The sequence below is a fragment of the Diceros bicornis genome, chromosome 31, assembly GCF_020826845.1.
Source record: "Diceros bicornis minor isolate mBicDic1 chromosome 31, mDicBic1.mat.cur, whole genome shotgun sequence".
NCBI classification, from domain to species: Eukaryota; Metazoa; Chordata; class Mammalia; order Perissodactyla; family Rhinocerotidae; genus Diceros; species Diceros bicornis.
Window position 1 is genome coordinate 550,404 of NC_080770.1, and position 26,759 is coordinate 577,162.

At 60.3% G+C, this 26,759-nt stretch overlaps 2 protein-coding genes across 4 annotated transcripts in view; one reads left to right on the plus strand and one right to left on the minus strand.

Moving 5' to 3' along the window:
- MOB2 (MOB kinase activator 2) overlaps nucleotides 1-6,125 on the plus strand; it is a 42,272-nt gene extending 36,147 nt beyond the window's left edge. Inside the window, 3 exon segments of the mRNA XM_058526059.1 lie at nucleotides 4,817-4,941; nucleotides 5,715-5,946; nucleotides 5,948-6,125. Coding sequence (XP_058382042.1) covers nucleotides 4,817-4,941; nucleotides 5,715-5,946; nucleotides 5,948-6,026 — 436 coding nt within the window. The 3' untranslated portion in view covers nucleotides 6,027-6,125.
- A 9,152-nt stretch (nucleotides 6,126-15,277) lies between these two features.
- BRSK2 (BR serine/threonine kinase 2) overlaps nucleotides 15,278-26,759 on the minus strand; it is a 70,020-nt gene continuing 58,538 nt past the window's right edge. For 2 of the 3 annotated variants that reach the window (XM_058526061.1, XM_058526060.1), the window contains 5 exons: nucleotides 22,267-22,390; nucleotides 20,604-20,784; nucleotides 20,445-20,534; nucleotides 17,865-17,912; nucleotides 15,278-16,518 (listed from right to left, as the gene is read on the minus strand). In XM_058526061.1, coding sequence (XP_058382044.1) covers nucleotides 16,343-16,518; nucleotides 17,865-17,912; nucleotides 20,445-20,534; nucleotides 20,604-20,784; nucleotides 22,267-22,390 — 619 coding nt within the window. In that variant the 3' untranslated portion in view covers nucleotides 15,278-16,342. The remainder of the gene's footprint in view (nucleotides 16,519-17,864; nucleotides 17,913-20,444; nucleotides 20,535-20,603; nucleotides 20,785-22,266; nucleotides 22,391-26,759) is intronic. The other variant, XM_058526062.1, reaches the window with a different exon arrangement.

Here is a 26,759-nt window from a genome sequence, read left to right on the forward strand (position 1 = left end):
GCGTATTTTATAATCCTTTGAGCAATCACTAAAAAGTTGTGTAACTGATATAGTCAAAATCAGAGTTAAAAGGGAATACTAAAAAATGACCCAAAAGGAGGCAGGAAAGAGGAAATCTGAGGAGTGAAAAAGGGACAAATAGTCAGCACACAATGAACTTAAATTCAAACAGGCCAGTGATCACAGGCCACGTCACGGGTGAGAACGTGCCAGTTACAAGACAGAGGCTATAGGAGCGGGTTTGTTTTTTGTTTTTATTTGTGAGGAAGCCCAGCCCTGAGCTAACATGCAATGGCAATCCTCCCCGTTTTTTCTCTTGAGGAAGACTGGCCCTGGACTAACATCCGTGCCCATCTTCCTCTACTTCATATGCCACCACAGCATGGCTCAACAAGTGGTGTGTCGGTGCATGCCCGGGATCCGAACCTGCGAACCCCGGGCCGCCGCAGCGGAGCGCGCGCACTCAACCGCTGCACCACCGGGCCGGCCCCAGGAGCGGGTTTTTAATGAGCCGACCATGCAGTGTCTACAGGAGACTCACTTTAGGTGCTATGACACGGGCAGGTTAAAAGAGAGAGGATGGAAAAGAGACACAACAAAACACTAACCAGAAGAAGCTGAAGGGGCTCTGTTAATACCAGACAGAATAGACTTCAGAGCGAAGAAAACAGCTGGGATACAGAAGAGGACTGCCTGTTTACAAAGGGGCCAATTCATCAGGAAGAGTTGATCTCCAATGTGTGTGCACCAAACAGCAGAGTTTGTACACAAAGCAGACAGAACGGAAAGGAGGGCCAGACAAAAGTCACATTCTAGTTGGAGATTTCAACACCCTCTCCTGGTAAGAGAACCAACAGACAGAAAGTCAGCGGGAAGATCACAGCTAATGCCGTCAGCCACCGGGGCTGAATGGGCATTCATAGAACACTCCACCCTCAACAGTGAAATACACCTTCTCCTCAAGTGCACAGGGCATGTTCACCAAAGTGGGTTGGATCTTGGCTCACAAAACAGCCCTTGACAAACTTCAAAGAATCAGAATCATGTAAAGTAAGTTATCTGACCATAATGGGATTAAACTGGGAATCAGTAACAGAAAGATAAAAGGAAAATCTCCAAACATTTAGGAATTAACTCCTCTCTGAATATCCATGGGTCAGACAGGAAGTCTCAAAGGAAATTAGAAAATGTTTTAAACTGAACGCAAATGAAAATGCAGCATACCTGAATTTGTGGGATGCAGCTAAAGCGATGCTGGGAGGGAAATTTATAGGATTAAATGCTTATTTTAGAAGTAGAAGAAAGGTCTCAAATCAATCTAAGCGTCCATATGAAGAAACTAGAAAGAGAAGAGCAAGATAAACCCAAATTGAGCAGAAGAAAAGAAAGAATAAGGGCAGAAATCACTGAAACTGATCTCTGAAAACAAAAGGAAAACACCAATGGAACCAAAAGCCAATTCCTTGAAAAGATCAATAAAATTGATAAACCTTGAGCAAGACTGACAAAAAAGAGAAAAGGTGCAGATTATCAATGTAAGGAGTGAAGGGGTCGCTGTAAACACAGCAGATTTTAAAAGGATAATAAGGAACAATCACAAGAAACTATACATAAATTTGACAGCTTAGATTACATGGACCAATTGCTTAGAAAGCACAAAATACCAAAACTCACCCAAGATAGGTAATGCAGTAAGGCGAGAGAAAGGAGTGAAAGGCATCCAAATTGGAAAACAAGAAATAAAACCATCCCTATTCACAGACAGCACTGTCGTCTATGTAGAAAACCCCGAGGATTCTAGGAAAAATGGAATACATGAATAAACTTAGCAAGGCCAACACACACAAAAATTAATCATAATGCTGTATACCAGCAGTGTACACTGGAACCCAAAACTAATAAAACTGTGCCATTTATAGTAGCTCCAAAAACGACGAGATACTCAGGTGTAAACTTTAGGAAACATGCACAGGATCTGTGTGCGGGAAACTGCAAAATGCTAATGGACAAAAACAAAGGCGACCTGAGTAGATAGACATTCTGTGTTCATGGATTAGTGGTTCAATATGCGAGAACGTCCATTCCCCCCAAACTGATCTGTTTGTTTAAGCAGTCATGATCCCAGCAGGGCTGTGTGGATGTCAACAGGCTGGTTCCACAGTGTACGTGGAACGACAGTCACTGCAGTGGCCACAGTGGTTCTGGAAGAAGATCAGTGAAGTTGGGAGAATCACACTGTCCCCTTCTAAGACTTCTCTAGGGCTGCAGCAGTCAAGACAGCGTGGTCCTGGCGAAGGGCAGACACCTAGACCCGTGGAGCAGAGGAGAAGTAGAGCCACACGGACGTGCCCTCCGGTTTGTGACAGACACCTAGACCCGTGGAACAGAGGAGAAATAGAGCTATATGGACTTGCCCTCCGATTTGTGACAGATGCGAAGGAAATTTGTGGGGAAAGGATAGTCTTTTCAACTAATGCTGGAAAAACCAGTCATCTGGATGCCAAAAAACAAAAGTGAATCTTGACCTAGACCTCATACTTTATGCCAAAATTGACTCCAAGTGGATTCTAAATCTAAATGTAAAACTATAGAACTTTTAGGAGAAAACATAGGAGGAAATCTTCCTGACTTAGCATTAGGCACAAAGTTCTTGGTTGTGACACAAGGCATAGTCTCTTGACAAAAAAGTATCAAGAGATTGGACTTCATCAAAAGTTAGAACTTCTGCTCTGAGGAAGACAGTTAAAAGAAAGAAAAGACAGACTGTAGACTAGAAAGGACTAGTGCCCGGAGTGTGTCAAGAACTCTCAGCTTGTCATAAGAAAACAGTCTGGTGACAGGTGGGCAAAGGGCGTGGACAGGCAGTGACTGAGGAGGACCCGAGGAGGGCAGGTGAGCACCCGAGAGGCTCCCCACCACGAGCAGGCGGAACAATGCGAATTCAAGCTGCGCTGTTAGCATGCTGGGTGCTGGCGAGGATGGGAGCGTGGAGGGAGTGCAGGTGGGACAGCCCCTCCGAGGATGGTGTGGTGGTTTCTTAGGAAACGAAGCATTCACCTACCGTGCACTCGGCCGTCCCTCTCCTGGGTGTCCACCCTAGAGAAGAGAGAACTTGTGCTCACACAGACACCTGTCCAGGAGTGTTTATACAGCCTGACCCATAACTGCCCCAAACTGCAGACAACCCAGGTGTCCTTCAGCAGGTGAACTGGGACACACTGGTGCTTCCAGGCTGATGTTCCAGAATAATGTCTCAGCCGTGAGAAGGAAGGGCCCACGGATACGTGCACCACAGGGTGCCCTTGGCGTCTCGAGGAGACATCACTAGTGTCCTGGGGACTGACTGGCGGGGCGCGGGGTGGGAGCCTGTGGCTAGGAGGGGCAGCACGAGCTGTGCCCGGTTGTGGTGGGGGTACCTGGACCTCTGTGTGGCTGGAAATGCATAGGATTGCACCCAAACAAGTCAGCTTTACTGTGTGGTAATTTGAAAAGTAAAATGAAAACAAAAACTGGAATGTTGAAAGCAGAATGCTTGTCTTGCAAACAGATGGGGCGACCCACAGTGTCCCTTAGGAGCTGGTTTCTCAGGCCTGCCGTTGTGGTTTTAGCCGTGGGTGTTTCTTCTGACTCTGGCACCTGTGGCCAGGTGCTTCCAGCATCAGCATGCAGGGTGAGGGAGTTGGTGGAGCAGGTGTCTGTGACTCCTGCCCGGGGCCTGGGGCCCTGTCCTGCTGTGTCTCCTCACCAGGGACGTGGGCCTTGGCCTGGCCCCCAGAGGCTGGGGCTCCACTGCACTGACCTGGGGACCCCACAGGCCGTCCTGAAGGGAGGGAAGATTCACCTGTCTTCTCACGAAGTGACCTTGAGAGGGACTTTGCCTCCGCGTCCTCAGCCGGTCTGACACACCCGTGCTGCTGCCCAGGTGGGGCAGGAGGATCAAGCAGAGCCCCCTGCAGTGGGGAGCGCGCGGGGGCAGGAGCTCTAGCCGAGGGGTCCATGCTGGATGTTAGCTTCCTGGGGCGGGAGGGGAGTGTTGCAGGCTTCTTAGGGCTTTGCTGGACGAGCTCCTTTGCTCATTCCTGGGCCTGGTGGGGCACGCAGGATGTGTTGGTGCTGGCAGTGTGATGTGACGGGGGTAACGTGCTGCGGTGGCTGTGCAGCTGCAGCCTGCCATTTACTACGTCTGGGTTGCTCCCCAGATGGTCCACCTTCTGGTGGGCGGGGCCTGGTGTCTGAGTGGCAGTCAGGGCTGTGTCCCTTTGTCCACCAAGGGCTGGCCTCCTTCCTGGGGGCCTGCCCGTCAGTGTGGGGCTGTGCTTTCCTGATCTTGCCTGTGTTACAAATGAGCTATAGATGTGCGAGGCCGAGAAGAGCGCCTGGTTCCTGCTAGATGGAGCTGGGGGTCCTGGGGCAGAGGCGGCGGCAGCAGAGTTGTTTCGAGGCCACTTGGCTGGGCCGTGCCTTTTCTCTTGGCTGGGAATCAGGCTGCCTGTGGTAAATGGGACCCCCTCGCTCTCCTGACTCCAGCCTGGCAGGGTGGCGGGAGTGGTGAGCCCTCGTGGCTGTCCCCCTGGGGTGCTTGGTGAGCTCAGGAAACCAGGGCAGGGTGCTCAGAGCCTCAAGTCTTCACCCTTGGCAAGTGGGGTGTTGAGGTGGGGACCTAGTCTAATCTGGTTCTGAGGCCAAGTAAAGTCAGATAAATGAGTGGGGAGTGCTGGGCAGAGGGAGGGGTCTGTGTGAAGCTCCGGAGCGGTGCGGCTGGGGTAGGGCCTGGGTCCCACGGTGGCGCTGTGACCAGCCTTCTCTGTCCCCACAGACAGTACTACTGGTACGACGAGCGGGGGAAGAAGGTCAAGTGCACGGCCCCACAGTACGTCGACTTTGTCATGAGCTCCGTGCAGAAGCTGGTGACTGATGAGGACGTGTTCCCCACGAAATATGGTAGGTCTCTCCCGGCGGTGCGCCTTTGGGCACAGGGCGGGCGTGCCTGCAGGTGAGGAGAAGCTGCCCTTTGGGAGGGGCAGCCGTGTGACCTGGGCCGTAGGGTAAAGCTGGTACCCTCCCAGCTGTCAAGTGCCCGCCCACCCCAGGCTCTGGGACCTGTAGCCTCCACCGCCCCCTGCGTAATAGGGCTGTCCCAACCACCTTGCCGGGGCTTGTGGGCTGACAAGCAGCAGCTGTGGCTGTGTCCAGACGTGGGCAGGGTCCAGTGGGGGCTCTGGGCGGGCCTTGAGCTGCCAGAGGGCGGCACCTGGTTGGCAGGAGAGTCCCACGTGCCCCAGTTCCCTTCCTCTTCTGTGGCCCAGGCCACGTAGGGGGCCGTAGAGTACCTGTCAGGGAACCGTGTGTGACTCCAGAGCCGAGTCCAGGCTTTGGGTGGCGTGTGGCAGGGTCGCAGGCCTGTTGCGGCAGAGGCAACCAGTACAGCTCAGCAATGACCCACCCTCCAGGCAACCCGCAAGATGCAGCTCTCGGGCCAGGCCCAGGGTGACAAGTCACTCCAGTGTCTGCTGGTGGCCTCTCAGCGAGGGCGCAGGGTAAGGGGGCGGGCAGCGGGTGGACCCCTCAGGCTGGTCCTGCAGAAAGTGCCTGGTTCCAGGAGCCTGGAGGGCCGGCCTGGCCTCCTCGTTCCTGCCTGGTGGAACAGCTGGGCGGGCGCTCCCTCCTTGGGGATGGAACAGAGTGCAGGGTGACGCTGCGGCTCCTCTCCCTAGGCAGAGAATTCCCCAGCTCCTTCGAGTCTCTGGTGAAGAAGATCTGCAAGTACCTGTTCCACGTGCTGGCACACATCTACTCGTCCCACTTCAAGGAGACCCTGGCCCTCGAGCTGCACGGACACTTGAACACACTCTACGTCCACTTCATTCTTTTTGCCAGGGAGTTCAACCTGCTCGACCCCAAAGAGACCGCCGTCATGGACGACCTCACGGAGGTGCTGTGCAGCGGCGGGGGCCGCGGCGGGGGGCGGCGGGGACGGGACCGGCAGCGGGGGCACGGGGGCACAGAACCATGTGAAGGAGAGGTGAGCCCCCGGCTGGCAGGCGTGCACGTGTGCAGAGAGACGGTGGTACGGGTGCTGCGCGTCTGCGTGTGCGCACACATGCCGGCATGCTCGGCCAGAGGTCAGAGGGGACGCTGCCCCCGGCTGGCTGCGCAGAGTGGGGCTCCCTGGAAGCTGGCGGGCGCAGCGCGTCTGACCGGCTCCCCACGCGGTTTCCTGTTGGATGGATGAGTGCCGCTTGTCACGAAGAACTCTGGACTTCCTTCACTTGCTCAGCAAACGTTCATGGGACTGGCGATCTGCATTTCCTTCTGTGGGGTCCTTCCTTTGGTCTTCCGTGCAGCCCAGCCCCACCTCCCCCGAGGGCTCTGCCGTTTGAGAGAAATCCACCAGGGAGGGACGGGCTCCCCCAGGAGGCTTGGTGTGCAGACGTCTCGTTCCGCTCGGTTTGGTTTTGTTTTCGGGGGTGGGGTTATTTTTAGAGATTCCTGCCGGGCTCCCCCTCCTCTCTCCCGGCCTGGCCTGGATCTTGACTGTCGGGAGCTCCGAGAGGGTGGGGAGGGGGAGGCCGGGGGTGCCGGGAGGGACCCCGAGCCTGTGGCCGTGTCTCCCTTCTTCCTGCCCCCGCTGCCCGGGAGGGACCCTCTGGACGGCTGGGCTCAGGACCGAGGTGCCTGGGGCAGGAGGCCTGTGCGGAGACGCAGCTGTCGGCAGAAGGCAGCATCGCTCGCTCGGCTCACCTGTTCAGTCGTAATAAAAAGAATTCTCTCAGGTCAGCGCCTGTGTGTGTCCTCAGCGTCTTGGTGACCCGTGCTGAGGGCACCAAGACTGGCGTGGGACTGAGGGTGGCCTGCCCTTGCACCCCATGGCCACTGCCCGTTTCTCTCCTCCGCCTGCCCTGCAGGCGGTCCCTGCACGCCCCTGGGGCCGGGCCTGTGCCTGCGGCCTGGGAGGTGTGGAGTTCTCACCGACGGACGTCCCAGCCGTGCTGGCCGATGGCAGGTGCCGCTTTTCCTGCCAGGGCCGACCACAGGCTCCCCCTGCTGACCCGTGTACACAGCGGCCTGTAGACCACAGGAAGCCTGGGGCCAGGGGACACACCTGTGTCACAAGTGCCCAGGGGGCCTTCGCCACTCCCCCTGTGGTGTGCCCTCCCCATGTAGGTAGCGAGGACCCTGGAGTGCGGGCTGGAGTTGACTGGGGAGTTTCCTGGCCAGGTGGACACAGGCTCTGCTGCAAGGGCCCCCCTGGCCGGGGCAGCGTGGCCCGAGGGTGGCTTAGAGGAGAGCTCCGGATGGGGGTGAGTGCCTGCAGTGGGGCAGGGCAGGGCTTGGGGAATAATCAGGGAGCGAGACGTGAGCTGAGCCCTGGAGCTTGTCTAGGCTCCACGCGGGCAGAGGCAGGGGCTCTGGTGAGGCCCCCGTTCCCCTGCCCTTCCTCACATCTCACCTGGTGATGGTGCGGCCTTCTCTGGTGGTTGACTCATGTCATGCTCACCCCCTGTGCACCCCTTAAATGGTGGCGGCCCTGGGCTCCATCTCCCAGCTCGCGTGGCCACCAGTTCCTCCCCCACCCGCCTTCTCTCTGGACCTCTTCTGTGACCTCCTTGTTGCTCTTGGCGTGCCGTCTCCTCCTCCTGCCCCTGAGAGTCGCTCCCTACCCGACAGCCCTGGGGCTCCCAGGAAAATCTTGGTACACCCTGGGGTGCCTTGTCTTCACAGCCTAGCCCCTTGTCTCCCCACAAGGGCCCCATACTGTCTCCCTGACTCCTCCCTGTCCCAGAGCAGTTGCACAGAGGTCAACTGGGAGCAACTTTAAAAATCCCCGTGCTTGAACCAGCCCCAACTCCGTTGACTCAGTCCATGGATGTGGAGGGTGTGTGTCAGAATTGTAACATGACTTTAACATGTGTGGTTCCAGAAGGTTCCACTCATATTACCTGCTGAACTCACTCATGCTCAGAGCCCCTGGGCTAGTGTCACCCTCCCTGTGGGAAGGCTTGCGGGCCCTGCTCTGTCCCTCCGAGCCCACTGCCCCTTGCTGGGGCTTGTGCCTCTGTCCTCACCTAGTCTGGAGCTCAGCAGAGCCAGGGCAGCCTCTCTCTTCCTGTCCCCGAGTCACTGGATGTGTCCAGCAGCATCCAGGCTGCCCCTCTCACCAGCTGGGAGGCCTGACTCTCTCCTTCCTGTCCCCGAGTCACTGGACGTGTCCAGCAGCATCCAGGCTGCCCCTCTCACCAGCTGGGAGGCCTGGCTCCACAGTGAGGCTGGGAGATGCTGACTCGGCTTCCACCACCCTGTTCCCGGAAGGGCCTCTTGAAAGGGTGGGGTCCTGACTGGCCTGCGTGCAGCCCGCCAAACCCTGCAGCCAAGAGCCTCTGGCCAGCCAGGGAGGCCACGGCCCCTCCTGGCAAGGCCTGGCCCGGGAGCCTCCTTCAGGTCACCCCCTCCTCCCCTGTCATCTGGGCCTCACTGTGGGCACTCTGCCCACCTGGCTGCACGGGTCCTCTCCCCCCGGTGTGCCCCACTCACGTGTCTTCCCCGTCTCTAGGCATTGGACCCCCTAAGCAGAGGCCTCAGGATGCCCACAGCACTTAGCCATGGGACGGGTGTGGGAGCTGAAGGCCGGGACGTGCCATGGCCTGGAGCATCGAGGATCTCCTGAGGCCCGCAGGAAGCACACCAGGCACACAGCCCGTGTCCCGTGTGTGTGTAGGAACGGGGCGTGGCTGCTGGGAGGAGGCCGGGAGTGGGAGGTGGCGAGGCTGGCCGATGTGGGGACTGGAGAGGCCAGCAGGACGCCGGAGTCTCCAACTCGAGCTGCTGGGTGCAGTGAGATCTAGAGCATGTGTAGGGGTGACAGGTCCATGAGGAGCCACAGGACGGCTGCAGAGAGGTGTCCAGGACACACATGGTCATGTTGGTCTGACTCAGGGAGGAGCTGCGGAGTCCCTGGGCACATGGGGGTCGTGGGCACAGCATGATCATCGGGGCCTCGGGAAGTCCACCCAGCAAGGGCCAGGCGGCGAGGAGGAAGACCAGCACTGGTCTTCGGGGCGTGCCTCCTGCTGGACCAGCCCACACCCCTCCCAAGGTGGGGACAGTGCCCCATGCTCCCACCTGCTGGCCTGCTCCTTGCTGCAAGACCCACAGTCCTAGCCCACTCAGGCCTCAGGGAAACCTTCTCGCCTCTGCCACAGTCTCCTGGCCTGCACGGCGAGGTGGCTGCACACGGCGCTCCTGGGTTTCGCCTGCAGGGAGGCAGTGGGGCTCAGTGGTGAGGGCTCAGCGTAAGGTGAGCAGACTCGGGGTTGAGTCCCAGCTGTGCCCTGATGACCTGTTCACTTACCCAGGTCCTTATACCTGGAAGAGGGAGGCAGGAGAGGGAGTACCAGGGAGACGGAGGCACGAGAAAGACTAGGCCCACTGAATGGAGGAAGGGGCCAGGAGTCACGGAACTCGAGTCCGTCTAGAAGCTGGAAAAGGAAGAAAACAGTTTCTCCCCTTCCCCTGGACCCTCCAGAAGGAACCAGCCCCGCTGACACCTTGGTTTTAGCCCAGTGAGATCCATTTTGGATTTCTGACTTCCAGAACTGTAAGATAAATTTCTTTTGTCATAAGCCACTAAGTTTCTGGTAATTTGTTACAGCAGTGACAGGAAATGAATGCAGATTTTGGTCCCAGAATTAGGGTGCTACTGTAACAGATACCTAAATGTAGAAGTCGCTTTGGGACTACGCGGTGGCAGAAGCTGGAGGAGTTTTGAAGGGTGTGGTAGAAGCAGCCTCGATTTCCTTGAACAGGTTATTGGTAGAAGTCTGGATGTTAATGACTCTGCTACGGATGACACAGAAGTCAGTGAGGGGCACAGCAAAGGAAACCTAATTCACCCTCGAGAATACCTAAAATCGTCACCAACAGCCTGTTAGTGGAAATGTGAATGTTAAGGCATTGGTGAGGGCTGAGGGAAATGAAGATTGTGTCACTGACATTGAGGAAAGGAGATGCTTGTTATATGGTGATATATAGCAGCAAGACTAGCTGAATTCTGTTCACGGAAAGCAGGACTTGTAAGCAGTCAACTTGGATATTTAGCCAAGGAGATTTCCAAGCACAGTGTTGAAGGTGCAGCCTGGTTTCTTGCCGCGTGTAGTAAAATGTGAGCGGAAAGAGGGAAATTGAGGGAGGGGCTGTTAAGGCAAAGGGAACCTGAGATTGATGATTTGGGGAATTCTCAGCCAAGCCAAATTACAAAAGACACTAAAATTAGGAGGTTCACTGTCAGGAAAATGCTCTAGAGAAAAGTGGAGGGTGCAGCTGGACAGCCTTTTGCTAACGCCTTAGAAAGGGGAACAAGGTCGGGGCGTTGAGTCACACAGAGGGCTCTGTGAAGAGATTAAGTGTGTGACTAATAGTCATCTCAGCAAAAGCCAGAAACAGAGAAAGTCTTTTCTTGGAAGGATCTCGAGGAACATCTTGTCTTACGGAGTGAAGCTCCATGGCATACACGGGAGATCCACATTGTTCTTGAGAATTTTATACCATCAGAAACCCTGCCAGCTTGGACTGAAAGGGCCAGAGAGGACGAAGTGAAAGGCTGTTGGACCCCCAAAATACTGTGGGCGAGAAACAGACTGATGAAACCTCAGCTGCAGACACTTGCTACTGTTCTTTAAAAAGAAAGGATAACACAGAGGGTGGAGAAGTGAATCCAGAGGATTGTTCCCAGGCCTTGATGGGCACCTCATGGAGTTTGTCCAGCTGGAGTTTGAAATTGCTTGGGACTGGGGATGCCTGCTGCCTCCTTCCGTTTTCTCTGTTTTTAGATGGAAATGTCTGTAACTGGCATCATATGCCTGTTCTACCCTTGTATTTTGGAAACATAACTTTTCTAGTTTTAAAGGTCCACATATGGAGAGGAATTTTGCACTAGGATCGCTCATATGCAAAGTCTCACTTGGTTCAGATGATTTAGGTGAGATTTGGTGTTTGACTTGGTACTATAATGGGTTGAGACTTTGGGGGACCTTGGGATGGGGTGTGTGTGTTTTACATGCAAGATGGATGTGAGACTTGCTAGAAGGCAGTCTGTCTGTGGTCGGCAGAATAATGCCCCCCTTCCCCACATCCACATCCTAGTCCCTGAAACCTGTGAATATGTCACCTTATGTAGCAAAGGGGAATTAAAGTTGCAGATGGAATTAAGATTGCTAATGAGCTGAACTTGAGATGGAGAGATTATCTGGGCCTAGTATAATCACAAGATTCCTTAAAACTGGAAGAGGGAGGCAGAGGAGGGAGAAGCAGAGAGACGGCAGCATGAGGACTCTGCTTGATGTTCCTAACTTTGCAGACAGAAGAGGGGCCATGAGCCAGGGATTGCACGTGGCTCTAGAAGCTGGAAAAGGCAAGGCAAGGAAATGGATTCTCCCCCAGAGTCCCCAGAAGGAATGTGGCCCGGCCGACACCTTGATTATAGCCCAGTGAGACCCACTTCAGTGAGACCCAGTTCTTGACCTCCAGAACTTGAGATAAATTGGTGTTGTTTTAAGCCACTAAGTTTGTGGTAACTACAGCAGCAGTAGGAAACTAGCACATCTGTAGGATGCACCATGGAGCTCTCGGCGTCATTTTGAGGGCATAAGGAGATGACCCATCAAGGCACCTGGCTCAGGGCCTGACTCCAAGGACACGTTCGACAGACAGCAGCATAGACTGCAATCCCTCCTGAGCCCCAAGGCTGGCACTCGGCTCCCAGGTTGGAGACGCCCCACCCTTGCCTCTGTCAGTCCCAGCTGCCCTCTCCTCCAGCAGCCATCACCCTCTTGAAGTTCACCACTGGTTCTCTCTCTTCCTGTCACTGGCTGTCCTCTCTTCTCCCTGCTAACCTCCACCTCTGGCTGAGTCACACCAAAAGAGACTTGGGTTGGTGGTGGGGAGTGGGGTGGATCTAGGAAAGGGAAAGTGTGAAGGGGGAGAAGTCAGTGAAGGGGGGCCACTGGACTTGGTTAGTCAACTTGGCCTGGGGTGAGGCAGGGGGAGTGGGCACTGGACTACAGGGAGGGGAGGGCAGGACTAGGAGGCAGAGCCATCAGCGAGGGCCAGGCCGCCTCCAGTGGTGAGCTCCCTGGCGAGGGAGGCACGTGAGCAGGGCTGCTGGATCATGCCTCCCTGAAGCTGGCCTGTAGGACTTGGAGGATCCACCCTCCTTCTCCAAGCTCTGAGGCCTCATGACACCAGGAATTGCTCCATCTCATAGGTTAGGAGCCTTGGGGCCCTCTGCTTCCACTATCAACTGAGAGCATGGGCAGAGTCTAGGGCAGGCTCTTGGCAGAGCAGAGCTGGGGCTGGGCTGCTGCTCCTCTGTCTCCTCCCTGCTGTGTGCCTCCATCTTGCCTGGGCCACCTGCTAGCACTCACACCTCTGGGGAGACCCCTGTCGGATGGTCTTCCACCAACCATCCAGGATTACTTAGGTGGGCGCACGCGGCTGATTTGTTCATCAGTACCCCAGCTCCCAGGCCAGGCAATGGCAGGCACCCAAAATGTGCCGTGGAGTTAGCTGCCTGAGGACTCAGAACTGGGCATGAGAGGTCGTCCCCTCCCCAGGTGCTGGACCCACCACCTCGTTTTTTTACACACCCATTTAACTCCTACTTCACAGAAACAGACCATTTGGCTTAATGCTCAGTGTAAAGTGCTCAGAATAGTGTCTGGCACATAGTAAAGCCTTATGGATTGGTTTTTACTTCATATATTTATTTTATATTAGCGAATCTTAATACTAACAGTTTTTGGCTTAGCTTGCCTTGGTTTCTGTTACTTACAACCAAGAGCGGCTTGGTGTCAGAAGTGGCGTTGCGGGATGTGGCCCTTCCTGCTGAAGGGGGTGTGGTGGGCAGACTGGAAAACTGGCAGATCTGTTGGGGATACTGTGCTGCGTGGGGGGGGCTCCAATCATGTGCCTGTTAAGGCTGATGCTTTAGACTGCAAACGTTGAGAAGACCCATAGAGGAAGATGAAGGAGGGGTCTGTGCATCAACTGCTCTTTCAGTAAAGCAGATGCAGAACCACAGTGTAAGAAAACTCCCGTGGCAGCAACCTGGGACCCCAAGAGCCAGATAGTTATGTGCCTTGCTGAACTGTAGCAACCAAATTCCCTCCTTCCATCCAGTTTTTAAGCTAAAGCTAACAGGACACGATGCAGCCCAGCGATTGCAATAGAGGCTGGTCCCCTCAGCCTCTCCAAAGTACCTTCTGGGTACCCACCTCCCTCAAAGGCAGGGTGATGTTCCAGGGCTGGGCAGAGGAGGAAGACCCCAGCTTCACGTCAGCAGACTCTTTCACGTCCCGCGTCCTGAGCAGAGCTGGAGACAGCTGCTGTTCCAGCAGAGTCCCCAAGCTCATAACTAAGCCAGAGAAGCACGTTGCGCTCGTGGCTCTCCCCTCCAGCAAGATGAGCAGGAAGTGACGGGGACCGGGGCAATGTCGGGGAACAGTTTTGAGGGTCACGCGGGCTGGGGGCAGCCAGTGGCATCTGGTGGGCAGAGACAGGGATGATGCTGACATTCTGCAACACGCGGGGGGCCACCAGAGCACCGAACATCAGTCGTGCTGCAGCCGCAGGACCCTGCTCTGGAAACAGACGGCTGGGTGCAGTCAGGCCTGCCACCGAGCTGAGTGTCCACTCTGCCTGAGCTCCTTCAGGGATGGGGGAGTGTGCATGTGTGCGAGGCCAGGGGAGGGCTCCGTGCGTGTGGTGGTCTCTGCTTGGACCCTGTCAAGGGCTGCTCCTTGCCTGTCCTCAAGGCTGTGTGGTGGACTCCTGCGCACGGCCCCGTGGTTCTCGGGGGGCTGGACCCGTCCTTCGCGCTGTAGTAGCAGAGGGGGCGGCTGGCCAGTGCACGGTCGTGAGGCCTACATCCCTGGCTGGTGAGCGTGGTGGGCAGGGCCGGGCCCGTCCCACTCTGAAAGAGGCCAGCCTGCAGTCTCCAGTAGCTGCCCAGCAGCCTTGGCCTGTCGCTTTCAGGGCCGCGCACAGTGCCCCAGCCTTCTCTTCCCAAGAAAGGAGTGGAAAGAAGGTTCATCCTCCAGGAAAAAGCCCTGGTGCCAGGGTGGCCCCGTGAGGACTTGGAGCAGCAGCGCTGCAGCGGCCAGGCAGGGAGTGCTGCTCGCCGGGCGCCCCCGTCCCCCCCGGAGCTCCATGTCAGCCTCCGGGCACTTCCTACCCCCAGCCCCCCCAGCTGGGGGCAGCCTGAGAGGACGGTCTCCGACCCCCACACAGGGCTCTGTCCTCTTCAGCTGGGGCAGAAGGCAGTGCTGTCCACACCTGGCAGAGCCCAGAAGAGTGCACGTTGGGGACAAGAGCCAGTCCCAGGTCGTCCCACATCCCCGCCCTGCCCGCCCACCCGCATGGAGACTGGCGTCGGGTATCTTTACTGAAGGAGTTTATTTTTCCGGAACTCAAGTTGCTCACAGTTATTGGACAGGGGATACACGGGGTGGGGCTTGTCCGTTTCCGTGACGTCTGCGTGTGTCCCAAGTACAAAAGAGGAAGGCGAACAAGAGGTATTGCTTTCGGTGTCTTGTCTCTGGAGAAGCCCCTCCCGCTTGTACTGCGTGGCTGTTACTGATATTGGTGTTTAATTTTCTCATGTATGGAAACCCCAGCCTTTGGCAGGGGTCAGTGTAACAAGCGTTAAAATCTACCCACGACGGAGGGGCGGCAGGGCAACACCAAAGCAAATGGACTCGTACAGCAGAGGCATGCATCCCGGCCCACCGGCCCCTCCGGGGGACCAGGGGCCTGTGCCAGCTGGGCGGGGCCGGGCCGCACCCACAGAAGGAAACGCGAGCAGAAGCTGGGACGGGACAAGCGAGGCGGCCACACCACAGCCTCGCGTGTACAGAGAACACGCTGCAGAACACGCTGCAGAGCACGCTGCCCACTCTCTCTGTCTTTTGTTTTGCTTTTTTTTGACTTTTTGTCATTTTAGTAAAAAACTGCTGCGGTGCCCCTGCCGTCCTGTGTGTGGGGCCAGCTCTGGGCCTTTCTCCTACGCCTGCTCTCGGACACAGGACCGAGACGACCCGCGGCCTGGGCCTGATGGCGGGGCCTCCGCGGGCCCGGCGCTGCTTCTCCACGGTCGCGGGATGGGACGCGCAGTCTGTAAATATATGTGTGTGTGTCTGTAGAAAGAACCAGAGCAAAGACCGGAACACGAAGCCTAGCCCTGCCCGGCGGCTCCCACACCCTTTTCCAAAAACAACCAAGAAAACAAAGTTTATAAAAATATCTTGCAGGAATTCTTTAAAGTTTACAGTAGTTGCCGGCGCTGCACCCACCGGCCTGCCCCCCGGCGCTCCGACAGCTCCGTCCTTGGCCCCTCAGCCCCAGACCCCACCCTGCCCGAGACACACACACAGACACACACACACACAGACAGACGGCAGGAGGACGCTGCTGCTGCCCCTTCCCTGAACAGAGAAGTAAAGAAAATAAGTTAAAACGGCAAATAAATAACACTGATGTCGGCCAGTCTCGGGGCGGGTGGGCAGGCGGGTGGCTCTGGTGCCTCTGGGGTCTCTTTCCACCTCAGCCAGGAGGGACGCCAGAGCCGAGAGCGCGCTGCAGCCCTGCAGGTCGTGGAGGACTGGGATGCGAACTAACGGCGGTGGCGCCGAGATGCCTGGACGAGGGGAGGGTGCGGCAGGGAGGAGGGTGCTGAAGAGAGGCTGCGGGCGGGCCGGCTGGGCCGTTACGGCTGCTTCGCCCACCGCAGGCTGCGCCCTGGAGGTGGCCTGAGCAGGCTAGACCCGCCAAGGTCACTGCGAGTCCCATCGGCTGGGCTGGAGACGGCTTCCCCTCGGAGCCAGGTCCTCCTCCCCGTGGCCATGCGGAGCGGAAACCAGGCAGAGCCTCCCGCGGGCAGGTGGACCGAGGCAGCGGGTGGGTGGGCAGGCCTCGCCGCCTGGTGGGCAGCAGCAGCAGAAGAGGGCAGGTCCACAGCAGCTGCCTTCAGTCAGCTCGTGTCCAGCGTGGAGCACAGAGGATGGCCTCGTGGAGGTGACATGTTAACTTTTCGGGATAATTCCTGGTATCAGAGTGGAAACAGTGACGTTGTGAGAGACAGGCAGAGAGACAGACAGCGAGAGAAGGAGAGAGCGAGCACGGGCAGGCCCAGCTGCACAGTGCCCCCTCTCCTTCCCTCCCTGGCTTCACAACAGTCTAGATGGACAGACGGGCGCGGCCCTGGTCCACGCAGGGCGGGTGGCGGGCAGGCGGGCGGCGAGGCGGCCTTGGTGGCCACTGTCAGGGCCGTGCTGGGGGAGGGGCTATGTGTCTAAGGCTGCTCGCGGCGGGCGGCGGGCGGCCCCATCTTGGCCGTGTCCTTGCCCGTTGGGTACTCGGCGTCCCCTCCAGGGCCAGGGCCAGCGGCCGCGGAGTCACCGAGTGGGCCGTGGGCACTCCGCTTGGCGGGCGTGCTGGGGGCCTGGGCCGCCTGCCCGTTCTTCTCGTCTGAAAAAAGTTGTTTAATTACGTCAAAGAAGTTACTCAATGGGCTGCCTGGGTACACAGAACAGAAAACAAAAGAAAAAAAAAAAAAGAAAAAAGGCAGAGAAAGAGAGGGAGGGAAGGAGAGAAAAAGAACAAACAAGGAAATGAACGGACGGGCCTTGACAAGAGAAGAAACCCATGAGCTGAGGTCTGAGATGGGCGGGGCAGGCGGGGGCACGCGGGCAGCAAGCAGGGTGGGCAGGCGGCCGTGGGTCCCTATGTGCCAGGGGCTGGCACGAGGGGCTGGTGCAGTGGGACCAGAAGCTGGGACCCCTAGGCCTCTGAGCTGGGGGCCGGACCCAGGGCAGGTGGGGAGACCCTCTCCCTCACAAGCCTGGCCCTAAAGGCCTGGCCATCCCCTCTACCTCAGCCACAGCCTCCTCTCCACAGCCCCGTGGCCTTGCCGGCTGGCCGGCCCCAGTCTGCAGACGGAGGCGTAAAGACCAGGGCTGGGCAGGACCTTGGGGCTGGCGGCTAGCTCCTTGCACAAGGGTGTGGAGCCTGCTCTACTGGGGAGGCTGGAGCCAGCGCGCCTGCCACACTCCCCGCAGGAGGCCTGGAGCCCCGCCCTTGGCAGCTGGGCCGGCACAGCGTGGACACAGGTCAGCAGCAGACAGACAGATGGATGGATGGGTGGACAGGCATGGAGAGCTTGGGTGTGGGAGGGCTGGGGGCAGGCAGCCAGAGTGGGGGCCCTGGTCCCAGAGGGAATGTCCTGAGGGAAGGAGGAAGGGAGCAGAAATGGGCTGCCCATCCCCCACTAGGGCCCTGTGCTCACTGTCCACGTGCACCGACAGGCACCTCAGCTCTGCTTCCTGAACCTGACCCCTACCTGGGCCCAGAGCACGGGGCCCTCCCCTCCCTGCCGGGTACAGCGGAAGGCAGTGCATGCGCGTCCTGAGGAGCTCACAGCCTCAGCAGGAGCGGCCCCCGCGCCCCGCCAGTGGACAGAGGGCCTGATGCCAGCCTCCTGCCCAAGGACTGGAGTCCACCCCGACCCCATGCCAGAGCCGCACATGGGACCCTTGCTGGCCTCGGGGCATGGGGCCCCTTTCCTGCTTGGAGCCTTGGAGTCCCTCCCTGGCCTGTGCTGATCGGAGGGCCAGCCTGTGGCTGCCCTGGGGGTGAGTGACCGAGGCTGCTCTTGGCAGATGCAGGGGGCTGGGCGGTCAGGGCCTGTGTGGGGTGCGTGTGTCTGTTCAGCCCGCACATACACAGGGACCCCAGGACAGCCTCAGGAGCGGCGGGTGGGGATGAGCAGTGGGGGTGACAGGCTGGGGGCCCAGGAGAGCGTGAGGGGTTCTTACCACATTTGGAAAGCCTCCCCGTCATCATTTCCATACAGTTAGTGGTGTCTGGAGCACAGAACGGAGAGAGGAGGGGGGAGACGTGTGAAAAAGGCTTCCCACTTGGACCTCGGGCTGGGTGCTGCCCGAAGCCTCTGGCCAGGCCCTGGGGGTGGGTGGGGCTCAGAGAGGGGGCGGGGCCTGGAGGGGACTAAGAGGGGGCAGGGCCTGGAGGAGTGGGGCTCATAGGAGGGTTGGGGTCTGGAGGAGCAGGGTCAAAGGAGGGTGGGGCCTGAGGCAGGCCGGGCTCAGACCAGGGGTGGAGCCTGAAGGGGCGGGGCTCAGAGGAGAAGGGGTGGAGCCTGGGGTGGGGGCTCAGAATGTGGGCATTGAGGGGGGGCCGTCTCCTGGGCAGTGAAGGGTCCTGCAGCAACCAGAGCCTGAGAACAGGACATGGCCCTGCCCCTTGGGTGCCCTGGGGCCCAGGACACGTGCCCTGGAGCTGAGAAGCCGAGGGCTCTGGCCGTGCTCTACGCTGGCCACCTAGGTGTCCTCACCCTGCGCTAAGGCTGCTGCGTGGCTCCCATGCGCTCCTCAACTCATGCTGGCACTCCTTCCCTGACGCTCTCCCACCCTCTGCTGGGTCTGAGTGCTGGCAGGGGCTGGGGGTGGGGGCTGCTCCCTCCAGGCCTCCCTGGGCCGGTGCAGGGTGGATGTGTCCACTCGGCCTCCCCTCCCTGGGCCACCTGGTCTCTTGGCCTGGTGCCTGGGGGCCCCCACTTCTGCCCCCCTCCTACAGCGGCTCTGGGACTGAGTTCACTGGACAAGAGCATCCAGTTTGGAAGGGACAGTGCTGGGAAAGGCTGGAGTACAGGGAGGCCCATCAGTGGGCTGGGGATGGTGCCAGGGGACGGCCTGGGAGCCCAGGTTGGGCTCCCCAGGTCCACGGCTCCCTGAAGAAGGGCAGGAGAGACAGGCTTGGGGCCCAGAGTGGGCACCCAAAAGTGTCCAGGGACATGGGTTCAGGCCCAGGGCTAAACTGGGCTCAGGGCCAGCAGGAGCCTCTGCTTTGGGGTGGGAGCAGAACTAGGGGTGGAGCCCTGAGGAAGGGCTCTGTCCACCTTGCTCGCTGCTATGCCTGGGACCCGCACAGGCGACACTTGCTGACGGACAGAATGACACCTCTTAGGTAGGACTCAGAGGCTGTATGCACAGCCTGGCCAGGGGCGGAGAGGGACCGCGGCCCCGGGTGGTGGCTGCAGGCAAGGTTACCTGGCCTTTGCTCGCCTCTTGGGACGAGCTGTGTCCTTCCCCGGCCTCAGTTTCCCTCTGTCAGCACTGCCCTGCTCTGAGATGGAGGCCTTAAAGGCTCAGGGAGCCAGAGGCACCTGACCCTGCCTGCTCCCTGTCCCTGTACCACCTGCTTCCAGGGCAGGAGAGGGGCCCCTGCGTGGGGTGAGGGCATGGTGTCGGGGGAGACAGACGATGGAATGAGGATGGCAGGGCAAGGGACCGAGGGCATGTGGCCTCTAGGACCCACACAGAAGCACAGAAGGGGACCCCAGCACGCTGGGCAAGGGCCCACTGAGGCCCCAGCTGGCCACGGGGGCCTCAGAGAGGCAGGGCTTAGGCTGGATGCGGTGCTCCCCAGATCCCAAACCCCAACACAGGCCTCACGGCGACCCTGTGCCTCAGTGCTGTCCAGACACGCCCCACACCCCCTCGCTGGCAGATGGCAGCTCATGCACGGCCCGCCCCGCCCGACTAGGCTCACCCATACCCACACCCGTGCAGCCCACCCCCACCAGACACCAAGTGGCAGAGACCCCAGGCCCCCAGCGCCTCCAGGCCTGGGCAGCCCCTTCCCCTGTGTGGGCCCCCTAGGCCCAGCTGGGGAGCCCCTGCTTTGATTGGGGCCGCAGGGCCCCTCTGTCCTGCTCAAGGCCAGACAGTTGCAGGCCCGTCGTGGGGAGGGCGGGCAGCGGGCAGCCCCACCGCGTGTCAGCAGGGTGGGCACCAGATCCACAGCCCTCACGAGTGCTACGCGGAGAAGCCCCGAAGGGACAGGGCTCCCAGCAGGGCTCGGTCACTGCTCGCCCTGGAGCCTGCTCTCACTGGCCTGGGGCCAGGCTGCCCCTGTGTCCAGCAGCTCAGGCTGGGTGCCAGGCCTGTGCGGCCTGTCCAGGGCCAGGAGCTGGCCACTAGAGGTGTGAGTGGGCACGGGGCGCCCTTCTCTGGGCCAGCCTGGCTCTCGCCGGAGGACCTGCCCGCAGCCCCTCCCCGCCCCAGTGGTGGGGCCGGACACCTTACCTGCCAGCGTCAGAGGCTACTCTCGTAGCTGGTGGCCACCTTCTGGCCCTTAAGCCCAGCGCCCCAGCTTAGTCCTGGCGCTGGCGGGGGGGGTTCTACAGTGGACAAGAGGCGCCTTTCAGTGTGGTGTGCTGGGCTCTACCTCCCTGGTATGCAGGCGCAGGCTGGCCGCTGCACCGCAGGGCCCTGCTCCCTGGGGGCGCGGCACAGCTCGGGGGCGGGGAGGGGAGGGGCACGTTGGAGGGGCCCAGCGGGGCTCGCTGGGCGGCCTGTGCTGAGCCCCCGCCTCACCTGACAGGTGCTGGGTGGAGGGCTGGTCGTGTGTGCTCAGCAGCTGTGTCTGGATGGTCTCTACGACCCTCTTGAAGCGGCGGCTTGGGCCTGGGGGAGACAGGGTGTTACGCCTGGCAGGGCTGGCCCGGAGCCCGTGCCCTCTGCCCCGCGGCTCACCTGACAGAAGCGTGAACGTGACGGAGTAGATGCCATTCTCCTTCTGCGCCGCCCCGCCCTCGGTGTACGTGATGTCCACCTGGAACTTGACCGGCTTCTGGAACACCGCCGGGCCCCCCGTCGCCTTGTACTCAGCCCGGAAGCTCGTCTGGGAGATGACGCTGTGGCTGAGGCTGGGGATCTGCGGGGTGGCAGGCGGTGTGAGCGTGGCCCCGGCCCCACCCCACACGCGTGCTGTGCACGAGCCTGGGAGCTGAGCCGGCCCCCCAGCCTCATCTGTGAAATGGGCGCAGCCAGATCGGGCCCATGGAGTAGGGAGCCGGCCCACCCCTCCAAGGCCCGGCCAGCAGGGCCTCTGTGTGGACTTCTCACACAGACTGAACCCAAGGCAGGGCTTCTGAGAGGAACGTTAAGCCTCAAGGGGAAGAGCTGAGAGAGGAGGTGAGGGCGGTTGCAGACCCCGGAGAGCAGCAGCGAGGATGAGGTCAAAACCTCCGCTGGTGCTGAGAAAGCGCCTGCTGAGGCTGAGGCCACACGGCCTCGCTCTGCTGGTTCTGGGGTCCACAGCTCTCGGCACCTCGCCCAGGGGCCTCTGCATATTTGGGTTACACAGCAGCAAGGGGACGTGCCCAGGGGTCACCCCCAGGACAGGGCTCTGCCGCTCAGGAGAGCACAGCGCTGGCCTGCCGTTAGAAGGGCCGGCCCGCGTCAGGAGTCGGGAACGGGCGCTGGCTGGGTCCAGGGGAGGAACTGGTGTCCCAGGAGCAGTCAGAGGGGTCTAGGGGGCGGGTAGTCGGAACGGGTGGGGCTGCCCAGAGCCGGGCCCGAGGGCGAGAGCAGGCTGCAGGCACAGGGTGCCCATGTCCAGCGTGAGGCCGAGCGCCCTGCCTGGTGCTGCCCCCCGGCCCCTGGAGACCTTGGTGGGAGCGCAGAGCTGTCCCTGCCGCTCTGAGGGAAGCTGGGCTGCAGCCAGGGCCGCAGGGGGCCGAGCGCCTGGCGGGGCCGAGGCGGCCCCGAGTTAGAGAGACCACCCCAACGGCTGGGCCTGAGCTCGGGCTGCGGGGACACTGGGACCCTTCTGAAACCCCTAAGCTGTGATCCTAGGGGACCAGCACAATGGCGGGCCCCACGCGGAGAGGGGCCCCCTGACGTGACTCTGGAAGAAAACCTTCAGGGCCTTCTGCTCATGCGCCCCAGATCCCAGCCAAGACAAGTGGAATGCACCCTGGGCCCGAGCGCAGCGCACCCTTGGAGAGCCGGCGGGGCGCACGGGGCTGGCAGGAGGCTGGCAGCGCCTGGGGTGGGTGGAGGGCACACAGGACCAGAGACAGGCCCGGGCATGTCTGCCACACCCGGCAGAGCCTCTGCGTGAGGACTCATGTTCCCTCCCCACGAGCTGCTGCGAGGCCGCGTGCACTTCACCCCGGTCTCAGTGAGGTGCCACCCCCCAAGGCTGTCCCTGTCCCAGTGCCCCTTCCATCAGATCCCAGCCCTGGTCTGGGCGTGCGCGTGGCACGACTGCGGTTCTGTCGACGCCAGCTCCCCACGCCCCTCTGCAGTGACCCTGCGGCCCCAGCAGGGCAGGCAGGAGGCAGTGTCTGTCAAGCGAGGAACAGGTGGACCCTCGGTCTGGGGTGAGCGTCCCGAGTGGTGTGAGGCTCACCGACAGGAAGGCGTGGACGATGTCTGCTTTGATGGAGCTCAGCGGCTTGTCCTTGATGACCACGAAGATCTGCTCCTCCTTTTCCAGGTTGATGAAGTTCCCGAACCAGGACTTCTTGGCAAGCCTGGGGGAGGGACGTGGTGGGGGGGGCTGGTCACGGCAGGTGTGCTGCGGGGACTGGCCTGCCCTCCCCGCCCCTCCAGGCCGGAGGCCAGCTCACTGCCCTGGCCCTGACCCTCCTGCCTTGGGCTCGACCCTCCATCCTGGCCCTGACCCTGGCCGTGACCCCACATCCTAGTCCCCACCCCCTCCTGTCCTGGCCCTGACCTGGCCCTGACACCCCTGCCCCAGCTCTGACCCTGAAATTGAGAAGGAGTTAAAATTTCCCTGGCTTAGGATGAAACCCTTGACGTGAGAAAGAAAGTAACTACAGTTCTGAACTCATTCTGAGAACAGCAGGAGGACGGCTGACAAGAGAGCAGCTTGCTGACAGCCCCCCACTAAGCGTCTCGAGGGAGCACTGAGAGGCTACAGTGATCAACTGCAAACTTCAGACGTCACAGACTCAACTCCACCGCGTGCGACACACAGAACAGTCATGCCTGTGCAGAGGACTCTGAGGACTGCAGCCCCCAAGGCCACGTGCTCCCCATCCCCTACCTAAAACCCCACAGATGAACCCTTGCTTGTAGCTTCTCAGGGAGTTCGGGATTACAGCGTGAGCTGCCCGTTTTCCTCGCTCAGCACTTTGCAATAAAATTCCTACTTTCTTTTCCCACATCCAGCGTCAGAGATGGGCTTGCTGCACGAGTGAGCAAACTCGCTGCAGGTTCATTAACAACACCCATCCTCGTCCTGACTGCCCCATCCTGGCCCTGAGCCCCCCATCCTGACCCTGACCCTCCTGCCCTGGCCCTGACCCCCCCATCCTGACCCTGACCCTCCTGCCCTGGCCCTGACCCCCCCATCCTGACCCTGACCCTCCTGCCCTGGCCCTGACCCCCCCATCCTGACCCTGACCCTCCTGCCCTGGCCCTGACCCCCATCCTGACTCTGACCCCCCCCCATCCTGGCCCTGATCCCCCATCCTGACCCTGACTCTCCTGCCCTGGCCCTCATCCTGGTCCTGACCCCCCCATCCTGACTCTGATGCCCCCATCCTGGCCCTGACCCCCCCATCCTGGCCCTGACCCTCCTGCCCTGGCCCTGACCCCCATCCTGGTCCTGACCCCCCCATCCTGACTCTGACCCCCCCCATCCTGGCCCTGACCCCCCCATCCTGACCCTGACCCTCCTGCCCTGGCCCTGACCCCCATCCTGGTCCTGACGCCCCCATCCTGACTCTGACCCCCCCATCCTGGCCCTGACCCCCCATCCTGACCCTGACTCTCCTGCCCTGGCGCTGACCCCCATCCTGGTCCTGACCCCCCCCATCCTGACTCTGACCCCCCCATCCTGGCCCTGACCCCCCCCATCCTGGCCCTGACCCTCCTGCCCTGGCCCTGACCCCCATTCTGGTCCTGACAACCCCCATCCTGACTCTGACCCCCCCCCATCCTGGCCCTGACCCCCCCATCCTGACTCTGACCCCCCCATCCTGGCCCTGACCCTCCTGCCCTGGCCCTGACCCCCATCCTGGTCCTGATGCCCCCATCCTGACTCTGACCCCCCCATCCTGACTCTGACCCCCCCCCATCCTGGCCCTGACCCTCCTCCCATCCTAGCCCTGACCCCCCCATCCTCTGACCCCCCCATCCTGGCCCTGACCCTCCTCCCATCCTAGCCGTGAACCCCCCATCCTGGCCCTGACCCCCCCATCCTGAACCTTAACCTCACCCTGGCCCGGACCCTCCTGCCCCGGCTCGACCCCCCATCCTGGCCCTGACCCACCTCACCCCTGACCCCACCACCCTAATGCTGATCACATAGCCCTGGGCCTGACCCCTGCTGCCTGCCTGAGCCCAGGCAGCGCCCACTGGAATCCCAGCAGAAAAGAAAGGAGAGCCCACCCTGTCCTCAGCCTGCTCCTCTCTGTTTAAGCCGCCAAGTTCGGGGGTATTTGCTGTGCAGCCATCTGTCCCCTGCCCCAGGGCCGTGTGGGGAGCAGGGGAGTGCAGGGCGTGAGGGGCAGCCGGGAACCCTGGAGGGTATGGATGGGGGAGACAGCACAGAGAAGGGGCAGCCTCGGCTCCCCCAGGTCACCCTCTGTACCCTCCGTCCTCAGGGACCAGTGGCCGCCCGGCTCCAGCCCAGATCACTCCGTGGATCGTGGAGGTCACGTCAAACCCCAGGGGCCCAGCTGCTGTGCTGGGCGGGGTGGGGGCTGCACCCTCCTGCGTGTGGCCCCTCACCTCGAAGCCGCCTGGGGCTTCCCTTCCTTGCTCCATCTGGTCTTGTCACTCTGTCCTGCATCTGGGACCACCCCTCTCTGAGGTGCCCCCCCCGCAGCGCACAGCAGTGTGGGAGACCCCTCAGCTGCCCCACCATCCTGCCTCCTGGATTCACGCGTTCGGCCTCCATGGGGTGTGGCGGGGCCTGGGATTTGTTCTAAGCAGAACGCGGGAAGGTCATAGGTCACCTCCGAGACTAGGTTACAAAGGCTGGGACTCCGTCCTGCCAGCAGGTCTCCACTGCGTCTTGATGAATGGAGACGCCTGTGTGGGGAGGAACCGAGGCCTCGGGCCCAAGGCCCCTGAGGACCTGCCTCCTGCCTGCGCCACCTGAGCTCCAGTGGGGCTGGAGACGACCACAGGTGGCCGACACCCCACAGCAGGGCCTGACCCACAGAGACTGCGAGACGATGAACGTGTGTGGTTGTAAGTCGCTACGCTTTGGAGGCGTCACGCAGCAGCCGCTAACCAAGTACCAGGTGCCTCTCTGCCTCCCTCGCAGGTGCAGTGTGGATGCGAGACCAGGGCTCCACCCATCCGATGCGCCCTCTTACTGGGAGCCCGTGATGCAGAGGCCAGGCCTGGGAGGAGTGGCCACGGCAGCCATGTCGTGTCCGGGGCCAGGGCTGGCCAGGTCCCAGGCCCAGCATCGCTCCAGCAGCCTTGGCAGGCGAACTGTCGCATCTGATGTCGGCAGAGCTCTCTGGGCTGCTCTGAGGCCCGGTTTGGCAGTTTTCCTGCCCGTTTCTGGGACGGGCTCTCTGGCTACCATGGCGACTCTGGAGCACCCACCACCTGCCGACACAGCCATGCCAGCCCCCGCCCGGCCAGGGGTCCCGGCAGAAGAACGCGGAGGTAAAGACGAGCTGATGCATCCTCGCAGACCCCACGCGTCGCTCGGCCGCCTCCACGTCCTTCCCTGCTCCTGTGGCTCCCCAGCCGTCAGCTCCGTGTCCAGCACTCGAGTGTAGGCCCCTGCCCCGACCTGCTCACCGCTGGAGCCCGGTGGGCGCTCAGGGAGGCGGCTCAGGCACCCACGCAGGGTTTCTGCTCCTCCCTTGATGAAGTAGGAGGAAGAACAATGAAGATCCGACTCTTCCTGCTTTGCACCACAGGAGTTTGGCATCTGGAAAATAGTCCTGTGTCTGAAAGAAGCCTGGAGGAGCTGGAAAGGCCAGTGGAGGGAGCATGGTGACGGCCTGTGATGGTCAACTCGAGGTGTCAACTCGGCCTGTTTGGTCAAACCTTGGTGTTGCTTTTTAAAAGGCGTTGTTTAGATATGGTGATCAGTTGACTGAGAAAGCAGATCACCCTCCCTAATGTGGTGGGCCTCATCCAATCAGTTGAAGGCCTTCAGAGCTAAGGTTAAGGTTTCCCGGAGAAGAAGAAATTCTCAAGACTGCAGCGTGGAGACCCACCTGAGTTCTTGCCTGTCGGCCGGCAGGCTTCAACGTGACGCAGACCTGAACTTCCAGCCTACCGAACCTAGTCTCAGACTTGCCAGCCCTACGATCATATGAGTCAGTTCCTGAAAACACCAGCCCCTGTGTGCACACACGCATGCACGCGCACGAGCGCCCGGCTGGCTGACACAGGGAACCTGACCGACACAGGCTGCTGGCAGCAACGGGAGGGCTGTCTCAGGCCCCGAGAGCACGTCCTCTGTCGGAGGTGGCACTCGTGCCTTAACCCGTGGGAGGGGGTTGGTGCTGGCCAGGACCCGGGTGGGGGGGGGATGAGGCCTCCAAGGGGCCCAAGAATGGGAAGCAGCAGGCGCTGCAGCCCGCCTGCCCAGCGTCAGGCTGATGTGAGCTGTTGTCAGGTTTTCTGAAAAACGTAACGATTACGTGACGAGCACGCTGTGAGAGCTTCTGACAACAGCAGAAAGTGGCGACTGAAGGGACATGAACGGTGAGTTAAAGGGTTCCCTAGCCCAGCCCTCTGGGGCTGGCCGCCCACACACACGCTGGCCTCGCCCGGCTTCCGCCCTGTGGGTGCTGTGTCCAGTGTCGCTCAGGGCACGAGATGCAGTAACAACTTCTCTGGCTCCGTGGACAGCTGGCCCGGCTGCCTGTGCACAGCTGCCTGCATGAGGTCACAGCG